We start from the raw sequence: 16,703 nt of genomic DNA, 5'->3' as shown, positions 1-16,703 counted from the left end.
AGTGATAGACAGACGCTAGACGTTTCGGGGATAAACCGCCATGCTCATGTATACGATGATCATTCCTCTTGCGAGTGACACGTCAAAGGGAGCCCGACATGTGATTGGCATGAACTGATTCATTCCCTTGCTCTGTCCAACCATACTTGACGGAGGGGGTAATGCAGTCCACGGTCTCGAAGCCGCCTGGCTGTCTCACTGGCCGGGCTGGCCCTAGCTTTCGGGTTTTTCCTGCCATCAAAGCCGTGGCACAAGCCCCTCCATTAAGTTCCCTTCAATTGGGAGCTCTCCAGTAGGGTGGATATCGTTTTTGATGCCGGTATTGCAGTTCATTTAAGGACAGAGAATCCAACAACAGCGGGGAAAAGCAAATGTCAAGCAAGGGAGTCTCCTACCCAGCTGCATATCTGCGCAACAAACAATTCACCAGTACTGTTATTGTGCTTTCCCCTCCCCTGTCCTTAACACCATGACGATCACAAAATCCCCGTTTGACATCCCTTTTGATGAGTTGCCCAATCCCCGCCAGGTGTGGCCTGGAAAGCCCGGCAGCTACGAAGAGGGACTCGGGAAACTGGCCGTCTTGACCCCCGAAGTCGTAGCGAAAGCTGCTGCCAGTGAAATTAAGACCGGCCGACGGGTGACGATGGGTTGGGACTTGAACAAGCTTGACTATCCTAATTTGAACCGCCAACCATGTGAGCACAAAATCGTGCCCCTCTTAGGAGGGATTGCGTTTGACGATGTCTACGCTATGAACCCACGTAGGTCATGTTGTGCATGTATCTAATGGGTTGACCTGTTGACATGATTGGTGCCCCCAGAACAAAGCAGTCAGTGGGATGGCCTACGGCACTTCTCGCAGCCTGTCCCGGGACAGGAGCAGCGCTTATTCTACGGCGGCACGACATCCGAGGAGATCAACGACCGCACAAATGATCGGATTGGCCTGCAGCATTGGGCCCGGGAAGGAATTGCCGGTATGTTTCATCCCCTTGCTTTACGGGTCTTTCCTATGCGAGAAAGTCTGAGTTCATCATCTTATCGGTCACCCCAGGACGTGGAGTATTGATTGACTACGTCGCCTGGGCCGAAAAGAAGGGTATCAAATACAGTACCTTCTCGACACATCAGGTGCGCCTATCAGATATCCAGGAGATTGCGCAGGAATGCAACATCAGCTTCCAGAAGGGTGATATCCTGTTTGTCCGGGTGGGGGTGACCAAGGAGTGGGACACGCTCATGACACCTGCTCAGAAGCAGGAATACTCCAATAATTCGCGTCCTGAACATGCAGGAGTCGAAGCGACGACAGACATGCTTCGATGGCTATGGAATTCGGGATTTGCGGCGATCGCCAGCGATGCAATTAGCTGGGAGGTACGGCGCCGTCGCATCTGCCAGCGTGGCAACGACCGTTGACTGACCTGCGTGATATGTACAGGTCTACCCACCTCAGTCGGAAGTGTTCCTGCATGAATATGTCCTCGCGGGATGGGGAATGCCAATCGGTTTGTTGCGCTACCCTTAGCCTTGTATCATCTCTGGGGGCCGTTACTGATCCGTAACAGGGGAGCTTTTCGACCTAGAGGCCCTGGCGCGCACATGCGAGGATCTCCAACGCTGGAGCTTTTTTGTGGCCTCGGTGCCGTTCAACATGCCCGGTGGAGTATCTTCGCCGCCGAACATCATGGCGATTTTCTGATAGATCCATCATGAGTGAGGCCATGATAGGTACAAGCGGGCTTCGCCGCCTTTATGCAATGACTCGGAGATATAGTTTTGAGAAGCTTTAGGAGAAAAAGAAAGTAATCCAATGTCCCAATGCAAGGACAACGTTGTATGAGCTTAATCTGCTGCTCCAGTTAGCCACAGCAACCACATCATGATTGAGTACTCGGCACTCTTGGTTATTGCCACGCAACTATTCATGTTCTCCTAGGCACAGCACTGGACGATCCAGTTAATTACCTGCGAGTTGCCGCAGGTACTTGAGAGTCTCCACCACAGCATCCCTGCTGCGGTAGATATACGCCATACATTTACTCAACACGGTAAGAGACACCTCCACGGTACTTTTGGCGTCAACCTAGCTAAAACAAGGGTCAATGGTTGAAAGAAAAAGAATGACAAAGAATGAAAAAAGAAAAAAAAAAGGCCATCCCATGACAGCTTCATGATCTGATTGTAGAAACTCTAGCGGAAATTGCCCGTCAGCTAAGCGCTCGTTAAATGTTCCTACTCCGTAAACGTTCTTGGGGGCCAACCGGACGATATTTGACGCCGATGATGTTACATAAGAGAGTGGATCATAAACGCGGTCCAACGGGAATCTCATTAAGGAAGAGAAATCTCTGCGTGCCCTCGGGCGCTGATCTTGATGGGACTAGCACTAGTAGTAGCAGCACCAGCGTGAAGTTATTGTGCATTTGGTAGTGTTAACGGCTGCCTTCCGCCCCGCCGATCGGGGAGGGGCGGGAAGTGGACTCCGCCGCCCGCCCCACCAAACCAATTGCCCGTGCAGGAGCTTCTTACTATTACTCTTTCTTTTTTATTATTAGTGCCTGGTGTACCATTACGATATTTGGAACTGTTAATAGCGAATAAATCCCAAAGGAACGGACTGCAGCTCAAAATATCCTGGCTGGCAGGACTATGAAGCTATAGTCTAAGACGGATTGACACCTAGGGTTGAAACGATAGAAAAGATACCTAGTACTAAAAGAGAAACACGAGATAGGGAAAAGCAATTAACCTCCCGAAGCCATTCCGTGTTCTCGACGAACTAAACCGGGCAAGTCAGCCTGATTGACCAACCTATTGAACAACAGGGGCGGCTTTCCCCCTCGATCATGGTCCGTGGACTTTTCTGTGGACCCAGAGACAGGGAATATCAAGCACTAGCAGGGGTGCATTAGCCAATCTGTTCTCCTGCTTTGTTCCCGATGCCTTGGCTGTACACTCCCCGTAAAACACGATACATCTCCAGAATAGACGATCGTACTCGGTAGCACAGAGGCTGCGTCTCGTCAGGCGACTCGATTTCATTCCAGGGGAATAGGAGTAAAGAGTAAACTTTACGGCATTTGGCTTGGTTAGAGTCCAATGGTCTTTAGGTGACCGACTATCAAAGATGTGCACAAACTCCTGAGGCATGTACAAGAAGGGACACCTCTACTAGGCCTTGTGTTCATCTGATGCATCCTTTTCAGCTTTTGCCGCTTTCCTGCTCTTAGTCCTATTTGAAGCCTACCTGGGCCCTGGATTTGGTCCCCTGGTGCACGGCCATCCAATTTCAATGCAATCCGCAATGGGCGATATACCTCTTCTTGGGCGTGAGGCGTCTGGGCCCTCAGAGAAGCCCATATACGATACAGTGCAGAAATGGAACATTGCTACTCAATCTTTGTGTATCATTGTGACCACCATCTTCTTTATTCTGCGAGCATACACCCGAATATTCCTTCTGAATGGTTTCTCAAAAGAAGACTGTAAGTAACCAGGCCGTTCCAAGGCCCTCTGTACTAACTCGACACAGGGTTCTGCTTAGGTGCTTGGGTACGTATACGTTTTCCCCCAAATAACTAGTCACCAAATCCTCATACTCTACAGTTCCTCGGAGTATGCTACTCCGTCATTGCATTGATCAGTATGAGATATCCGCTCCCTATACATACTGTGCTAACACCACCCAGTGGGCCATTTCGGAGGCGGGCTTCACATCAAGGACGTACCTGAGCAGAACCTCATTCCCTTCGAGAAGGTAATATCCCGATGCAATCCTTTTGAGTGACTCGACTAACCCCTCCAGACGGTGTACGTGACAATGGTCATGTATGGTCCAACTGCCTTCCTAACAAAGCTGTCCCTCCTCTGGATCATGACCCGAGTCTTCAGCCCGTTCCGCAAGTGCGTCATCTTCATCTATGTCTTCCTCGCCCTGATGCTCGCCTACTACATCCCCGCCGTGATTGTCAAAATCCGCATCTGCGACCCCATCGCCAAATTCTGGGCCACCGATACCCCGGGCAGCTGTCTGAACCAGTCTGCTATCATCATGGCAGATGCCGTCGTCAGCGTCGTCAGCGACATGATTGTGCTGGTTCTCCCGCTGCCGCTCACCCTCGGCCTGCAGCTGCCCACAAAGAAGAAGATGCGGGTCATGGCAATCCTCGGCGCAGGTGGCCTGGCCTGCGCTTCTAGTGTCGTCCGTTTAGTGCTGATTAAGCTTACTGGCCAGTCCTCGGATGGGACAATGTCGTTCATGCGCATCAACATGTTCGGGTATGTCCAGTCCACCTCCCAGGCTTAGCCCTTAGATGCTGACCACTTCGCTCCCGGATAGAAACGCCGAGATCGCCATCGGCATCATCTGCGCCTGTCTCCCCGCCCTCTCTGCCCTCATGTCTCGCGCTTACACACAATACTCGAGCAACAGGTACACACGCGAAGCGGACTACGAGCTCAGCAAGTACAGGCACCAGAGTCGCAGCAACCGCAGCGAAAAGACCAGCAAGAGCAGAGGGCAGCTCAGCTTTTTCGATCCGGGATCCGACCAGGATGTACTGGTGCAGAACGTGCAGAGCGAACCGAAGATCGAGGCGACTGTCCAACAGAGTGCGGCCAACCGTCCACAAACGACGGGCTTCGGGATTGTGAAAACTGTCGATCTTTCTACGTCGATTTCTCCTGCTGGGCAGCACGACTAGAGAGGTTTCGGTTTTCGAGGTCATCTGTATTGATGATTGGCTACTGTGGGTGGATTTCGGCGCTTCTCTTAATACCCTTTCTGTGTTAGTATAATGCTTATTTGATGAAAGTATTCGTAACGCCATTGATTACTGCGAGGTAATTGGTCGGGATCTAGTGCCGCAGTCTTCGCTTCTGACTGGGATAAAGAGGACATGGAAACCCCGAGTCCCTGCATATGCACTCCACACCCGAGCTCATATGATGGAGATCATGATCTACGCAGAACGGGGCTCCGAGAATGGACGGGAGGAGATGATGTATAACTAAAAAGGGCGTGTCTGACTCAGGGCATGCTTCCAGCCCTACCAGTAAGCCTTATCGATTAGACAAGATCCCTGCGCAGGTGATGTATCATAACTGACGCCCCAGCTGAGCCTCTCGCTTTGGGAAGGTCAAAAACAAAATCTTAATTCAACGCCTTTTGAGCCCTCCATCACGGTTTCGGTTTCGGGATTTGCCATGCTGTAGATCGACTCAGCACCAAAGGCAGTAGGATACGTGAGATATGATACATAACGCAGGGTCACGGCTGGAGCATCAAGACAGGTTTTCCCCGAGATCAACGCCCAACTCTCCCGTTAGAGAAACGATAGCGCGAACACTTCTTCATATCGAATACAACCTTCTTCTCCAAAATAACGCCAGTCAATTTCCGCTGTATATATCCCCCGTGCGCATAGACAGGCATTCCAGGCTGTGGGTTCACCTTTTCGTGTATCCAGTCTGGGAAGAATTCAATCTCCCTATCCCATATCATATTACGACGCGCTGGATCGGTCAATTCGTGAAGAGCCATCTCTACCCTGACCACCTCGAGATATCTTTGCTTTTTCAGCCAGTCCTGGAGGTCTGCAATGCCGAAGTACTCTGCCTCTGCGAGCAGCGCCGCGTAAAGCGCGTAGTCATGGCCCTTAACCCTGTCGTAGAAGATGGGATACATGCCTCGACGGAGATATCGGAGGATGTGCGCAAACAGGTCTGGGTCTGCGTCGACGAAATAAGATCCGTCTGCTTGGGCGTCATTCCAGCGTTCAGATAGGAGGGCTTGGAAGAATGGGCTCTCGTTCAGGATTTCGCGTGTTGTGGTGAATCGGCGCTCTCCCACCTGTAGGACTACCTTGCTGTCAGGAGGCTCTTCTTTGGTGGAGAGGGAGGGCGCCTCTGCCAAGGACGATACTGTTGTAGTTACTTGGTCCATCTTGGAGATCTTGAAATGAGTGCAAAGGGAGTGTGGCGTTCAAGTCTTGCTATATTTTCGGCGTCTTGTCTAAACATGAAGTCATATACGCTTCAACTCGGATTTGTATTCCACAATCCTTTTTGAATTCGTCGCGTCAGGCCACTAGCCTAGATAATTAATGCGTGTCGGGGTTCATCCATGGGTTCCGCAGCCACTTGCAACATCGTGACTGGGCTTGGCCCGTACGCTGACATCCACCCGTGGACAGCGTTAAACATCCCAAAGTGGGCATATACCTCCGCGTATAATTTCCGATGCTATCAACTATACCCTACGATCCAGAAATCTGCCTCACCAAATAGACGGATCAAACAGAGACAAATCCTCCTCCAACAACCCCATCATATGCTGATTCCCGGAGAACCAGTTCCGTAATGTTGACGGTGCTACATACGGGACCGGCGTCTCCATGCCGTGCATTACATCCATCGATCCTGCAGGTGCAGAAGTAGCAGGCGCCCCCGGGGGCCGTACGTCACCGTATTCAGACGCTGCGGGCGCCAGCCCAAGGGCACTGAGATACGTATCGAACTCTTGACCTATTGTCTGGTCTTCTTGGTTTAGCGACCGGGCCTTCGCTTCCAGGTACAGCTTCGCGATGTTGTTGAGAACCTGGCAGAGACGGTGGAGCTTCGAGATTGCTTCCGACAACACACAGTTGGGCTGGAGCGAGGCTACGAAATCCTCTAATCGCTGCAGGTCTGTGTCCGAGGAAGACTCTATCACGTGGCAGAAGAGGACTATGAACGGGGCAAACGGAGAATACAGGATCGTCCTGAGAAGGGTTGGTCTCGTTGCCCTGGGTGAGGGGGCTGGTGAGGATACTTACCAATGGAAGTAGATGAGGACGACATGGCTCTCGTTGCACTCCTTCAACATCTCCATGCATTGCTGGTGGCACTCCAGCGCAGCGCGCGCTGTCTCAACGCACTCGTTAATAGAACTCCCTGAGGAACCATCTTGGCCCGGGATCGCCCTGTATATCATGGCCAAGAGCGATAGGTGGGCGACTTCGTCTGCCTTGACCGCGATGGCATCGTACAGAGATAGGCTCTGTCTATCTATGTCCTTCTGTAACCAGTGTTAATGAAAGTGGAAGTGAGTCAGAGGAGTCAGGACACACCTTGTGCGGCTCTATTACCGTCCATTGTAACTCTGACGCCAGTTTACGCGCCTGAGAGTCCCGTTGCTCCTCGGGTTTGTTCAGAGCTGTCGGGCTGTACAACGTTTCATACACCTTTCCCTGCATCCTGGCGAAATGTATCCATAATGAGTATATAGTGTTCCATGGCTCCTGACTTCCAAATACACTTATCGTCATTGGAACAGAAATGTCATAGTCCTGCATAGTGGCGGCACGCCCTAGTCGGAGAGACAGGGCCTTGTCGATACAGTAAACCGTCCAAAACAGGTTGATCTTGTCCTGTCTCGCATCCTCGCTATCATTTTCCATGGACGATGCGCGATGATAGCCAAGGGTCTGGCACAGATGCGACGCGGCAGACGTGAGCGTCAGAGCGAACGACGGTTTGGAAATCTCAATGGCATAAATAGCCTGCACAGTCAGTTTCGTGAACACCAGACAGCATAGGCATGCATACCCCCAAACTGAGAGCGGAGATTGTCTCCGCGGTTGCCGGCATTAAAAGACTGAGATTGGCCAGAGCCGACTGGAGATTGGACCGCATCATGTCGATGTACTTTCGGTAGGTCTCCTTTCCCCCTGCGGTTTTCTCCATGAACATGCACTCAGAGAAGATGAAATACAAGCCGCCGTTAGCGATGATAAAGGCTTCCTCGGAAAAATCCTCTGTCGCAAAGAAGACCTCACGGCATTTCTCAATCAGACGATCGACCCCGATGAAGGGCAAGCCCTGCATCCACGGCAAGGGCTTACCTGCACACCGTTAGTACTCTAGATATTGCGACAGTATCCAACCAAAGTGTGTGTGTACTTTTTACCTCCCGTAATAGGCGCAAGACGAGATCCACAGGCGGTAAAGGTAACGCTCGTAATGAAGACGACACTCTCCGCCTGGAAAGCCAGTCGCTACATTTCGTCGAGGAGGCCTTGTTGTCCTGCAGATTTACCATTTGCTTCAGTGTTGAGAGAGCAGCTTCCATCTTTGGTGTGGACATCTGCAGGTGGCCTTTGGAGACGGCGCTTTCTAGAAATTGGCTGGCGTAGGCGGAATGCGCTGTGAAGGAAGAGCTTCCCTCAAACGTAGTCACCGACTCATGTTGATCCAGCGTGTCGGCCGGATTCGAAGCGGAAGAGGTCATCGGTTTCGAGCTAAGTAGTGGTGGGTAGTATGGCGGACTATCCGTCTTGGAAGAAGCACTAGCCCTCAAGTCATGGAGGACATCCTCAATGCTGCCCAATCGTTCCTCGATCAAGTCGATTTTCCTTTCGCTATAGAAAATGTCAGTTTTCTTCTAATTGCCGATGCCCTGTGGACACCGAGCATACTATTGACTGGAGATTAGGACTCGTCTGCGTGGCTCGGGTGGTTTCTGGCCGGCCCCGGTGGAGCGGCAGACAATCTGAGAACTACGGCAATTCGAACATGGCGAGCGCTTGTCACAGCGTATCTAAATGAATCAGGATACCAAATTCGTCTACAGTCCATAATGTAACGCACCTTTCGAAGACGGCATTGGTCACACTGGATATTTAGCAAGTCAGATCGGATGACATGCCTTACTGAACTGTAGCACTAAGGACTCACCGCGCGCCTCACAAGAGGCCCTTGGGCGCCGTTCTCGGAACCCTCGGCATCCATGAGGAAAGATTGAGGGGGCTTAATGCAAGGGTGATTGTAGTCGGGGGAGTGAGCAAGGTCAAAGAGAACGGACATGATAGAGACCGGAGCCCGCGGGCTCCGAAGGTCCCGTATCGGGTGATCATGTGATTTGTATGATCTATTGGTTCAACATGCAATCAATTCTCATTCCACGTTTTATGTCTATCGTCTATCGTCTATTAACCATATCGGGTATTCGTAAGTGGAATTGCAGCATCGTCATCCCATCGGGCCGGGACGTCGTGCGCTGCACGGAGTAGATCGTCGCCAAGTGCAGGCCGCATCTTGATAGCCCAAGCGCAAACGACAGTCCTGGGCGCGACGAGTGATGCACTGAGGCATACACAGACGCCATTGTGTGTTACCAGATAGCTAGTGATGCATTGGTGGATGCCTCACTTCTTGATGCCGATGACAGCCAGATTCCGTGGGCTTTCCGTGTAGTCGAACACAGGCTCAACCCAGCAATCTTTGATATCGTCATGCTCGCGCAGGAACTGCCAACGGTCCACGACAATGATCGCCTCAATAACCGCAGCGCTGAAGGACATCAGGCTCCAGACCACGCTGAGATGCTTTTTGCGGTGCCAGTATCGGTCCACATAGCGATCTAATTCTTCGTCATCCAGATCCGCCATCTTGGACGTGACGGTGTCACCAAATGTCGGGTCCCGGCCGAGCTTCGCCACCGCCGCGCGGGCGTACGCAGGGAAGGAGACAAAGGCAGATTTCCGGAGGGAGCCCACGATCAGCGGGTTCCCAGCGGTCTCCGACGTGGCCGACTCGGGAGCATACAGATCCGTCGGGATGGTGGGTTTCTCGACCACGCCTCGATCCATGAGAATACGCTGCAGAAGCGTCCGGTAGAAGTGGCGGGTGAAGAAGTTTTCGCTGCTGGCCCGGTCCCAGTTGTACGGCGCCTGGAGGGAGATCGATCTCGCGGTGATGTTGAGCTTCACGCCCTTTCCGCTGTCGTGCTCGAAATCTTCCATGCGTCTGGACATCGGGAAGCCGTGCGGGTCATAGGCCACGGCATCCTTGGTGAGGCGTGGATGCATGGTGCGTAGAATCGGGAGCTTCCACGTCGCGGGGCCGAGGCGTTCGGTGACGAGGTTGTAACAACATCCGATCATGGCGATGGCTTTGACGGACGGGTTGAGCGTCAACGACCGGACGCCATGGTGCAGCAGGTTGCCGCAGGAGTGCAGGGACACAACCATTACTCGCGCGTCTTCTTTTCCCTTGGGGCTCGGGGAAACGCCGTTCGTTTCGGGACCGGCAGGAGGGCATTCAACCACGTCCTTGATGATCGGCTCGAGATATCCGTCTTTGATCTCGTGCTCGATGTAATCCATCGCCCCCCTGGGCTTGTTCGCGTCGTCTTCCTCCTCGACGTCCTTCTTCTTCTTGGTATTGTAGTGGGGAGCCACGCCGATCTCGCCCGGCATGAGACTGATGTCGCGGAAGACGTTTATCATCGTGAGGTCCTCGCCGTCGTTCTGCGCGTCGGCCGGCTCGTTGTCCTCGGGGGAGTTCTTTGCAGCGGGTTCTTGATCAGTCTGCGTCTCTACGGGGCCGCTTGACAAATTCTTCGTCCTCGTTTTGCCCGTCAGCGCTCGCTTGTCGTACATATTGACAACCTTCTTCTCGGCCAGCTTGGCGGATATATCCATTCCCTTTGCGCCATTGATAAACTGATGCGTCCGCTCAATGGCCACGATGTGTCTGTTATACGGGGGACTGGCCAACGTCCGTCCCAGGTAGCTCTGACCAGAGCCGAAATCCACGACGTGCGTTATGGCCTCTCCGCGCTGTTCGTTCACGGTGTTACACAGATCATCCACATATCTCGAGAAGTGCGCAACCTCGTGGTACTTCTTGACGTTCATGCCGGTGGCAATATGACGCGGAATGGCCGGATTCTTCTCGCCAAGTGGGTGGAAATCGCGTTTCAGGCTGAATCGTCGGATCTGGTGGATGTATTCGAGAAGGCTGGTTGGGGGAAACGCAGCGCCTCGCCACGTTGGATCGTCATGGTGTCCGATTCCTCTGGGGGTTTGGGCTTGCTCGAGAAGAGGCGCAATGTCTTCTCGCAAGAGCAAATCCAAGATGTCTTGGACGTCGTGTTCGTCGAAGAATACCCGCCATTCCTCGGGCAGGAGCGAGTCGTAGAGGTCGGGCTCCCGCGTCAGGAAGTCGAGGATGTGCACGCCACCGCAGAGATGGCGGAACAGGTCGGACGAGGTCGCGAAGGACAAGAGGGCATCGACGTAGACATCGGGGTCGGACCACTCGTCGACGAGTGGGAGGGTCTGTGGCCGGGGCATGCGTTCATGCGTTCGGAGGGAATGGAGGGGAAGCAGTCGGATGGAGTCGCATGCAGTAGAATTGCAAAAGGGCCTGGAGGAGGTGAACGAGGGCGACGAAGGGAGTGACGTGGTGGAATTGGGAGAATTTGGGAGAATCGATTGATCGCGAAATTTTTTGGAGTTGCGGGTTGGCCCGATCGGGTTTAGTTGTGGAGGGGAATCGTCTTCTCCAGATTTTAAGGTGAAGATCTTCTTTCTCCAGACGTCTTCCTTCAGACCTCCTCTTCCTTCCTGTCATCCTGCATCCCGGGACCACGACCGCTGCCGTGGCCGATCGACATGTCGACACGTTCCTCTTGGGCCCAAAATTGGGCCGATCGCACTATTGAACCCTCCGAGGGAGATCTCCCCTAGTGGCATCCAGCAAAGCACTAGATGGCAGCACGATGAGCCACAAAGCCAATATTCTCCTACCTCCTGGCTGCCTGCAAAGGAACAGGCTTTTCTTCCCAAGTGGCTAGCTGCAGCTCGTTCAGGAACGTCGCAGAGCTCCCAAGGGGCAGGGCAGGCATGCTGGGCGTATATATCTATCTCCTCCCGGCAGCCAGTGACGGGGCCATTGTCGTCCCCTCGTGCATATGCATGTCGGCCTCCCAGGCTTAGGCGGAGATAACCCTCCATCTACGCGTCACACCGTCTCGATGTAGCAGGGAAACCACCCAAGCCTCCTTGCAGCCGAGGAATATAAACCACCTACGCCCGCCACGGCCACCCGCTACGCATCACCCCTCCAGCTCCTCCGACGGGGTAAGATGTCTCTCGTCTCGCTGGACAGCCCACTCCCACGCAGCTAACACCGGTAGCCGCCCCGCGCAGATGTTAAGACCGGCGCCGCCGTTCGGACGAGTCGCCGACGTGCTCTTCCACATCCTCACCCACGGCGACCTCTCCGTCGTCCTCGCCCTGAGTCTTGTCAATCGCGCCACCTACCAGACCATCCGGCTGCTCGAACCGCACCTGTGCGGATGGTTCATGCGCCTCCACGGCGCGCGCGCCTTCGACCCCGTCCTGACTATGGACCCGCGCACCGGCGCGCAACCCCCACCCGCAATGACCATCCATCGCCTCATGCGGTACTCGCACCGCGAGCGCATCGCGCGCAGCCTCGCGCGCCACATCATCCCGACCGCCTGGGGTGCGTTCACGCCCGACCAGAGCGCCGAGATGGACCTCGCCGCGGAGCTGCGGCTCGCGCGCCGACTGGAACGGGGCCTCTACGTGCTGTTCCACATGGGGGACATTGCGCGGGCGGTCGACGCCGCGAAAGCGAAACCTAGAACGAAATCGAAACGCAGACAGAGGCCGCGGTGGGCCGACGGAGACGAAGATGATGGGGCCGACAACGCTGGCGCCCTGCTCCGGTGGGGGTACAAGGAGGCGGAGGTCGGACGGCGGCGGCTCGAGTTCCGGGCGCACCTCGACGAGCAGACGGAGATTGCGCTGCATGCGACGCTGCGGCTGCTGCGCGAGCTGACGGAGCGCTTGCTCCTCCAGCACGGACCGAAGGACTGGCACCGCGATGCGAAGAACGAGTATAGTGTGGTCTCGTGGTTTCTGCTGCGGCAGTCGCCGCGGTCACTGGCGAAGCTGTTTCTCAGTCCGGCAGACCAGTGCTGTGGGATTGAGGAGAAGATTGCCGGCGGCGTCGGCGATGGCGATGACGACAGGAGGGAGTGTCGGTTCGCTGACCCGCTCGATCAGTACTGGAGAGCCTGGGGGGAGACGCCGGAGCGCGTTCGCGTCGGGTGTCAGGGCTGCAGCTACTGGCGGCGGGTGCGCAGTTGGAGCGTGAAGCCGGCGCTGGTGGACGCCGGCGGACGGGAATATAACCGTGCGGCAGAGCGGTATCTGAAGGAGATGTGGAGTCAAAGGCATGTTGGATTGCATCGGACGTTCACGCTTGGATATTTCAATACCCTTTTGTTCTAGTTGGTAGATGTCTGTAGACTGTATGCTGTCAAGATAGGAATTGTTTGTATGGCAGACCGCCTGCCTCACCGCCTCCCCGTCTCATCATCTCCTCCTCCTCCTCCTCTCACCACGTCTCACTCATCCACTACCTACATATAAAGTATCTCCCTACCATCCATCCACACATACACACCATGGATACCGCCGACCCCTTCCTCCAAGTCCAAGCGTAAGCCCCCTACCCCCACACCCCCAATGACGCCGCTCACCCCGACAGAGACGTCCTCTCGACGCTCCAAACCACCCGACCACTCTTCTCCTCCTATCTCCGCATCCGCTCCCTCGCCAAAACCCCCGACAACCCAGAGCTGCAGCAGTCGCGGACCGAGCTCGAGACGACGCTGACCGATCTGAGCGCCGACCTGGACGACCTGGTGCAGAGCGTGCGGGCGATCGAACAAGACCCCTACCGGTACGGGCTGGAGCTGGAGGAGGTGCAGCGGCGGCGCAAGCTGGTCGACGATGTCGGCGGCGAGATCGAGAAGATGCGGCTGGAGCTGCAGAGTGCGGTGACGACGGCCGGGGCGGGCGCCGGCGCCCTGCCCAACCCGGCGGAGTTCGACCCCGGGTCGCTGGGGGACGAGCGAGAGCACGACGAGGACTACTATGCGTCGATGGAGCAGCAGCGACAGATGGAGCTGATGCACGAGCAGGACGAGCAGCTGGACGGGGTGTTTCGCACGGTCGGCACGCTACGGCAGCAGGCCAACGACATGGGGCGCGAGCTGGAGGACCAGACGGTGATGATTGGCGAGGTGGACACGTTGGCGGATCGTGTCGGGGGCAAGTTGCAGAGCGGACTGGGGAAGATCAAGTATATCGTGCGGAAGAACGAAGGTGAGTTCCCCTACTGTCTCCGGGGGGAAGAGACGCATGGCTGACGGGGTCTAGATACGTGGTCCTCGTTTTGCATCGCGGCGCTCATTTTCATTCTGGTATTACTATTAATTCTGGTCGTTGCGTTGTGAAGACCGACTCATGAATACAATAATGACATGGAGTTTTGGGCATCGATTCGACTTCGACTTGGGATTTCCGCTTCAGACCCGGGCCTTCTTGCGGGGGCGGTCCCCGTCACCCTCCTCCTCCTCCTCCTCCTCCTCGACATCCTCCTCATCGTCCTCCTCGATATCAAATTCAATGTCGCTGTCGTCGAATCCGACGGGCTCCTCGAAGCTTTGGGCTGCGGGCTGTTAGCATGGCCAGCCGAAGACAGGCAAGGGGGGGTTTACTCGGGACGCTTACTGTAAAGCTTCAGGGCATTGGGCCAGATATCCTCGGCGAAGATCTGGGCGACTTCCTCGCCGTCCTGGAAGATCTCGACATCCTCGAGGTCATCGTCGGGGTCCTCGTCGTCCTCGTCGTCATCCTCATCGTCGACGTCCTCGCCGTTGGCCATCTTCTGGTAGCGCTCCTCGTCGGCCTTTACGGCCTCGGCGGACTGCTCGGCCGTGACGTCAAGACCGCGGAAAGCGAAGAAGGCAAAGAAGGTGACGCCGGCGGGGCTGAGGGCGTCGAGGTCCTGGCGGTCGTCCTCGTCGACCTCGAGCTCGGCGGCCTGGGCGTTCTCGGCCAGCCGCTCGCCGAGGGCAGTGTATTCGGGCAGCTCGGTGCGCTTCTTGCCGGGGGCGGCGCGCTCGGCATTGAACAGGTCCATGACGGCCTTCATCAGGCCGCGCGAGGCATCGCGGTTCTCCTTCCAGTCGACGGCGACGGGGGTGGAGGCGTAGCCCTCCTCGAAGCGCGTCTTGCCCTTGGCGGTGAGCACGAGACGCTTCCGCCAGTAGAATTCCTTGACCAGCTGGGTGTTGGTGAAGTAGGGGTTGGGGGCGAAGTGGATGGTGAGGCGGAAGCTGCGCGGCTCGCCCTCGCCGTTGTCGTTCAGCTCGATGAACTCAATGTCCACCTTGGTGGCGTACGAGACGATGTCGACGTCCGCACCCGTGAGGTACTCCTCCAGGCGCTGCGAGCCCTGCAGCACGCGCGGCCAGAAGTCCTTCTTCAACTCGGTGGATTCGACGAGACGCTCGCGCTCGGCGATCTGGGGACGCAGTGCGACGATCTGGCGGCCCTCTATTGGCGGGTTGGGTGGGTGGTTAGCTTCCGGGGGGGTGTGGTTTGGCCGGGGATGCGGGAGGCACTTACGCAGCTGGAGGGAGACCTTCTGGAACTGACGGTCCAAGACATTGACCTTGCGGACGGTGTCCTTGGAGAGTTCGGGGACTTCGGGCTTCTCGACGCGCTCCTCGAGGGGTTGGTTTGCGGCCATGTTGAGCGGGGAGTACGGGAGTTCGTTGGAGCTAAAGCTGGGTGGAGCTGGGGAATAAGGAGCGCAACGGGTGGGAGGGGCAGCGGGAAGGCGAAGCTGCGCGGGTATTTGAGGGGATTGAGATGGTGGGAGAAGGTAGAAGAGAGTAGAAGAGTGAGAGAGATGATGATGCGACGTTGACGGGGAAAAAATTCGAATGACAATCGTAATTACTTTGCGATCCGCGTTGGGACTCGAGCGATGCCGCTTTAAGTCACGTGACAGACACCACCTGCAGTTTCGAAGGGGTAAAAAAAAGAAACGAAAAGGAGAAGAGAGAGAGAGAGAGAGAGAGAAGAGAGATTGAGAGAGAGGTATATTTATTGTAATGCGCCAACGATGCGATAGGTGAAGATGCGATGATCTACATCCATCGCGATATTGCTTTTTCACCCTCTGCATAGTTTATTCCAACTGCAGCCTCGACATCTCTGTATGTATGTATGTATACGTCCGATCAAATCAATCAATTATCATAACCATCGGTGCGATCATACCACCGGAGGGGAATAAAAACAGCAAAACTTTTGCATCATCAGTTCATCACGTTCACATCTCCATCCAGCCCTTCATTACTTTTCCTTCATTTTTTCACTGGAACGATCCGAAAATTCACCCAACAGAAACCAGTCCCGGTTCGCCGTATATGCAAAAAAGACACCACCAAATAGGGCGGGGAGACGTGACAAAAATAAAAGACGAGAAAAAAAAAAGGGTCGTAAGTAGCATCGATCCATCAACCTTCGCCATGCAGGAAAGGGAACAGAACACGAAAGGAAAGGGAGAAGCGGAAACCCCATCACAGCATCCAGTCCAATCCATTTGCCTCCTCCTCCACGGGGAACACCTCGCGCGCGTACTCCTCCATGTCGCGCCAGCCCTCCCACAACTGTCGCGCCTCATCCGTGACGCGCTGTGAGATGACCCCGCCCGGTCCCTGCATCATGCCCGCCCCGGCGCCCTTCCCACCGGCCGGGCCCAGTCCCTTGGGCGACCCGGCGGCGGGTCGCGAGAACTCGGGTTGCGGGAAGTACGGCGCGTGACAGCGGCCGAAGACTTCCTCGATGGCGCGGAGCTGTTCGCGGTAGCCGGGCGGGATGTTGACTTTGATTTCGATCTGGGGGACGTGGACGTAGGTGCAGGGCCGGCCGAGGGCGCGCTGGAAGGCCTGGCAGACCTGATTCGGCGAGAGGGTCTCGAAGGTGAGGGCGATCCTGTTGTTTCGTGAGCTGGGGTGAAAAATCGGCAAGGGGGGGGGG

At 55.3% G+C, this 16,703-nt stretch overlaps 8 protein-coding genes across 8 annotated transcripts in view; 3 read left to right on the top strand and 5 right to left on the bottom strand.

Annotated features, from left to right (window-relative positions):
- Nucleotides 1-235: 235 nt before the first annotated feature.
- On the top strand, nt 236-2,125 carry BDV59DRAFT_188264 (uncharacterized protein). Its single transcript, XM_073691385.1, has 5 exons — nt 236-764; nt 825-980; nt 1,058-1,380; nt 1,445-1,511; nt 1,572-2,125. The coding sequence occupies exons 1-5, from the start codon at nt 470-472 to the stop codon at nt 1,703-1,705; spliced, it is 975 nt and encodes a 324-aa protein (XP_073543368.1). The 5' UTR covers nt 236-469; the 3' UTR covers nt 1,706-2,125.
- Nucleotides 2,126-3,025: 900 nt separating this feature from the next.
- BDV59DRAFT_137169 (putative integral membrane protein) lies at nt 3,026-4,980 on the top strand. The gene is made up of 6 exons (XM_073687087.1): nt 3,026-3,491; nt 3,539-3,558; nt 3,613-3,649; nt 3,696-3,763; nt 3,812-4,284; nt 4,346-4,980. Exons 1-6 carry the CDS (start codon nt 3,299-3,301, stop codon nt 4,707-4,709), a joined length of 1,155 nt encoding a protein of 384 aa, XP_073543367.1. The 5' UTR covers nt 3,026-3,298; the 3' UTR covers nt 4,710-4,980.
- A 125-nt stretch (nt 4,981-5,105) lies between these two features.
- On the bottom strand, nt 5,106-6,045 carry BDV59DRAFT_137198 (BTB/POZ domain-containing protein). Its single transcript, XM_073687089.1, has one exon. The coding sequence runs from the start codon at nt 5,948-5,950 to the stop codon at nt 5,312-5,314; it is 639 nt and encodes a 212-aa protein (XP_073543366.1). The 5' UTR covers nt 5,951-6,045; the 3' UTR covers nt 5,106-5,311.
- Nucleotides 6,046-6,283: 238 nt separating this feature from the next.
- Nucleotides 6,284-8,850, bottom strand: BDV59DRAFT_205966 (putative C6 transcription factor; the record flags this gene model as incomplete). Its single annotated transcript, XM_073694728.1, has 9 exons — nt 6,284-6,767; nt 6,822-7,063; nt 7,116-7,547; nt 7,594-7,889; nt 7,955-8,027; nt 8,084-8,405; nt 8,463-8,584; nt 8,635-8,658; nt 8,722-8,850. The coding sequence occupies 9 exons, from the start codon at nt 8,848-8,850 to the stop codon at nt 6,284-6,286; spliced, it is 2,124 nt and encodes a 707-aa protein (XP_073543365.1).
- A 276-nt stretch (nt 8,851-9,126) lies between these two features.
- BDV59DRAFT_188247 (uncharacterized protein) lies at nt 9,127-11,308 on the bottom strand. Its single transcript, XM_073691384.1, has one exon. The coding sequence runs from the start codon at nt 11,121-11,123 to the stop codon at nt 9,192-9,194; it is 1,932 nt and encodes a 643-aa protein (XP_073543364.1). The 5' UTR covers nt 11,124-11,308; the 3' UTR covers nt 9,127-9,191.
- An 829-nt stretch (nt 11,309-12,137) lies between these two features.
- Nucleotides 12,138-14,104, top strand: BDV59DRAFT_196329 (SNARE domain protein; the record flags this gene model as incomplete). Its single annotated transcript, XM_073692702.1, has 3 exons — nt 12,138-13,024; nt 13,354-13,973; nt 14,028-14,104. The coding sequence occupies 3 exons, from the start codon at nt 12,138-12,140 to the stop codon at nt 14,102-14,104; spliced, it is 1,584 nt and encodes a 527-aa protein (XP_073543363.1).
- Nucleotides 14,026-16,044, bottom strand: BDV59DRAFT_137077 (histone chaperone napB). The gene is made up of 2 exons (XM_073687083.1): nt 15,282-16,044; nt 14,026-15,209 (listed from the first exon to the last, which is right to left on the bottom strand). Exons 1-2 carry the CDS (start codon nt 15,844-15,846, stop codon nt 14,365-14,367), a joined length of 1,410 nt encoding a protein of 469 aa, XP_073543362.1. The 5' UTR covers nt 15,847-16,044; the 3' UTR covers nt 14,026-14,364.
- Nucleotides 16,045-16,703, bottom strand: part of BDV59DRAFT_137081 (NmrA family NAD(P)-binding protein) — a 1,769-nt gene continuing 1,110 nt past the window's right edge. The window contains exon 2 of the mRNA XM_073687084.1: nt 16,045-16,658. Within this exon, the coding sequence (XP_073543361.1) occupies nt 16,244-16,658 (415 nt within the window). The 3' untranslated portion in view covers nt 16,045-16,243. The remainder of the gene's footprint in view (nt 16,659-16,703) is intronic.

The sequence above is a fragment of the Aspergillus ambiguus genome, assembly GCF_047715705.1.
Source record: "Aspergillus ambiguus strain CBS 117.58 unplaced genomic scaffold BDV59scaffold_53, whole genome shotgun sequence".
Classification (NCBI taxonomy): domain Eukaryota; kingdom Fungi; phylum Ascomycota; class Eurotiomycetes; order Eurotiales; family Aspergillaceae; genus Aspergillus; species Aspergillus ambiguus.
This window is presented reverse-complemented; position numbering and strand designations above follow the sequence as displayed.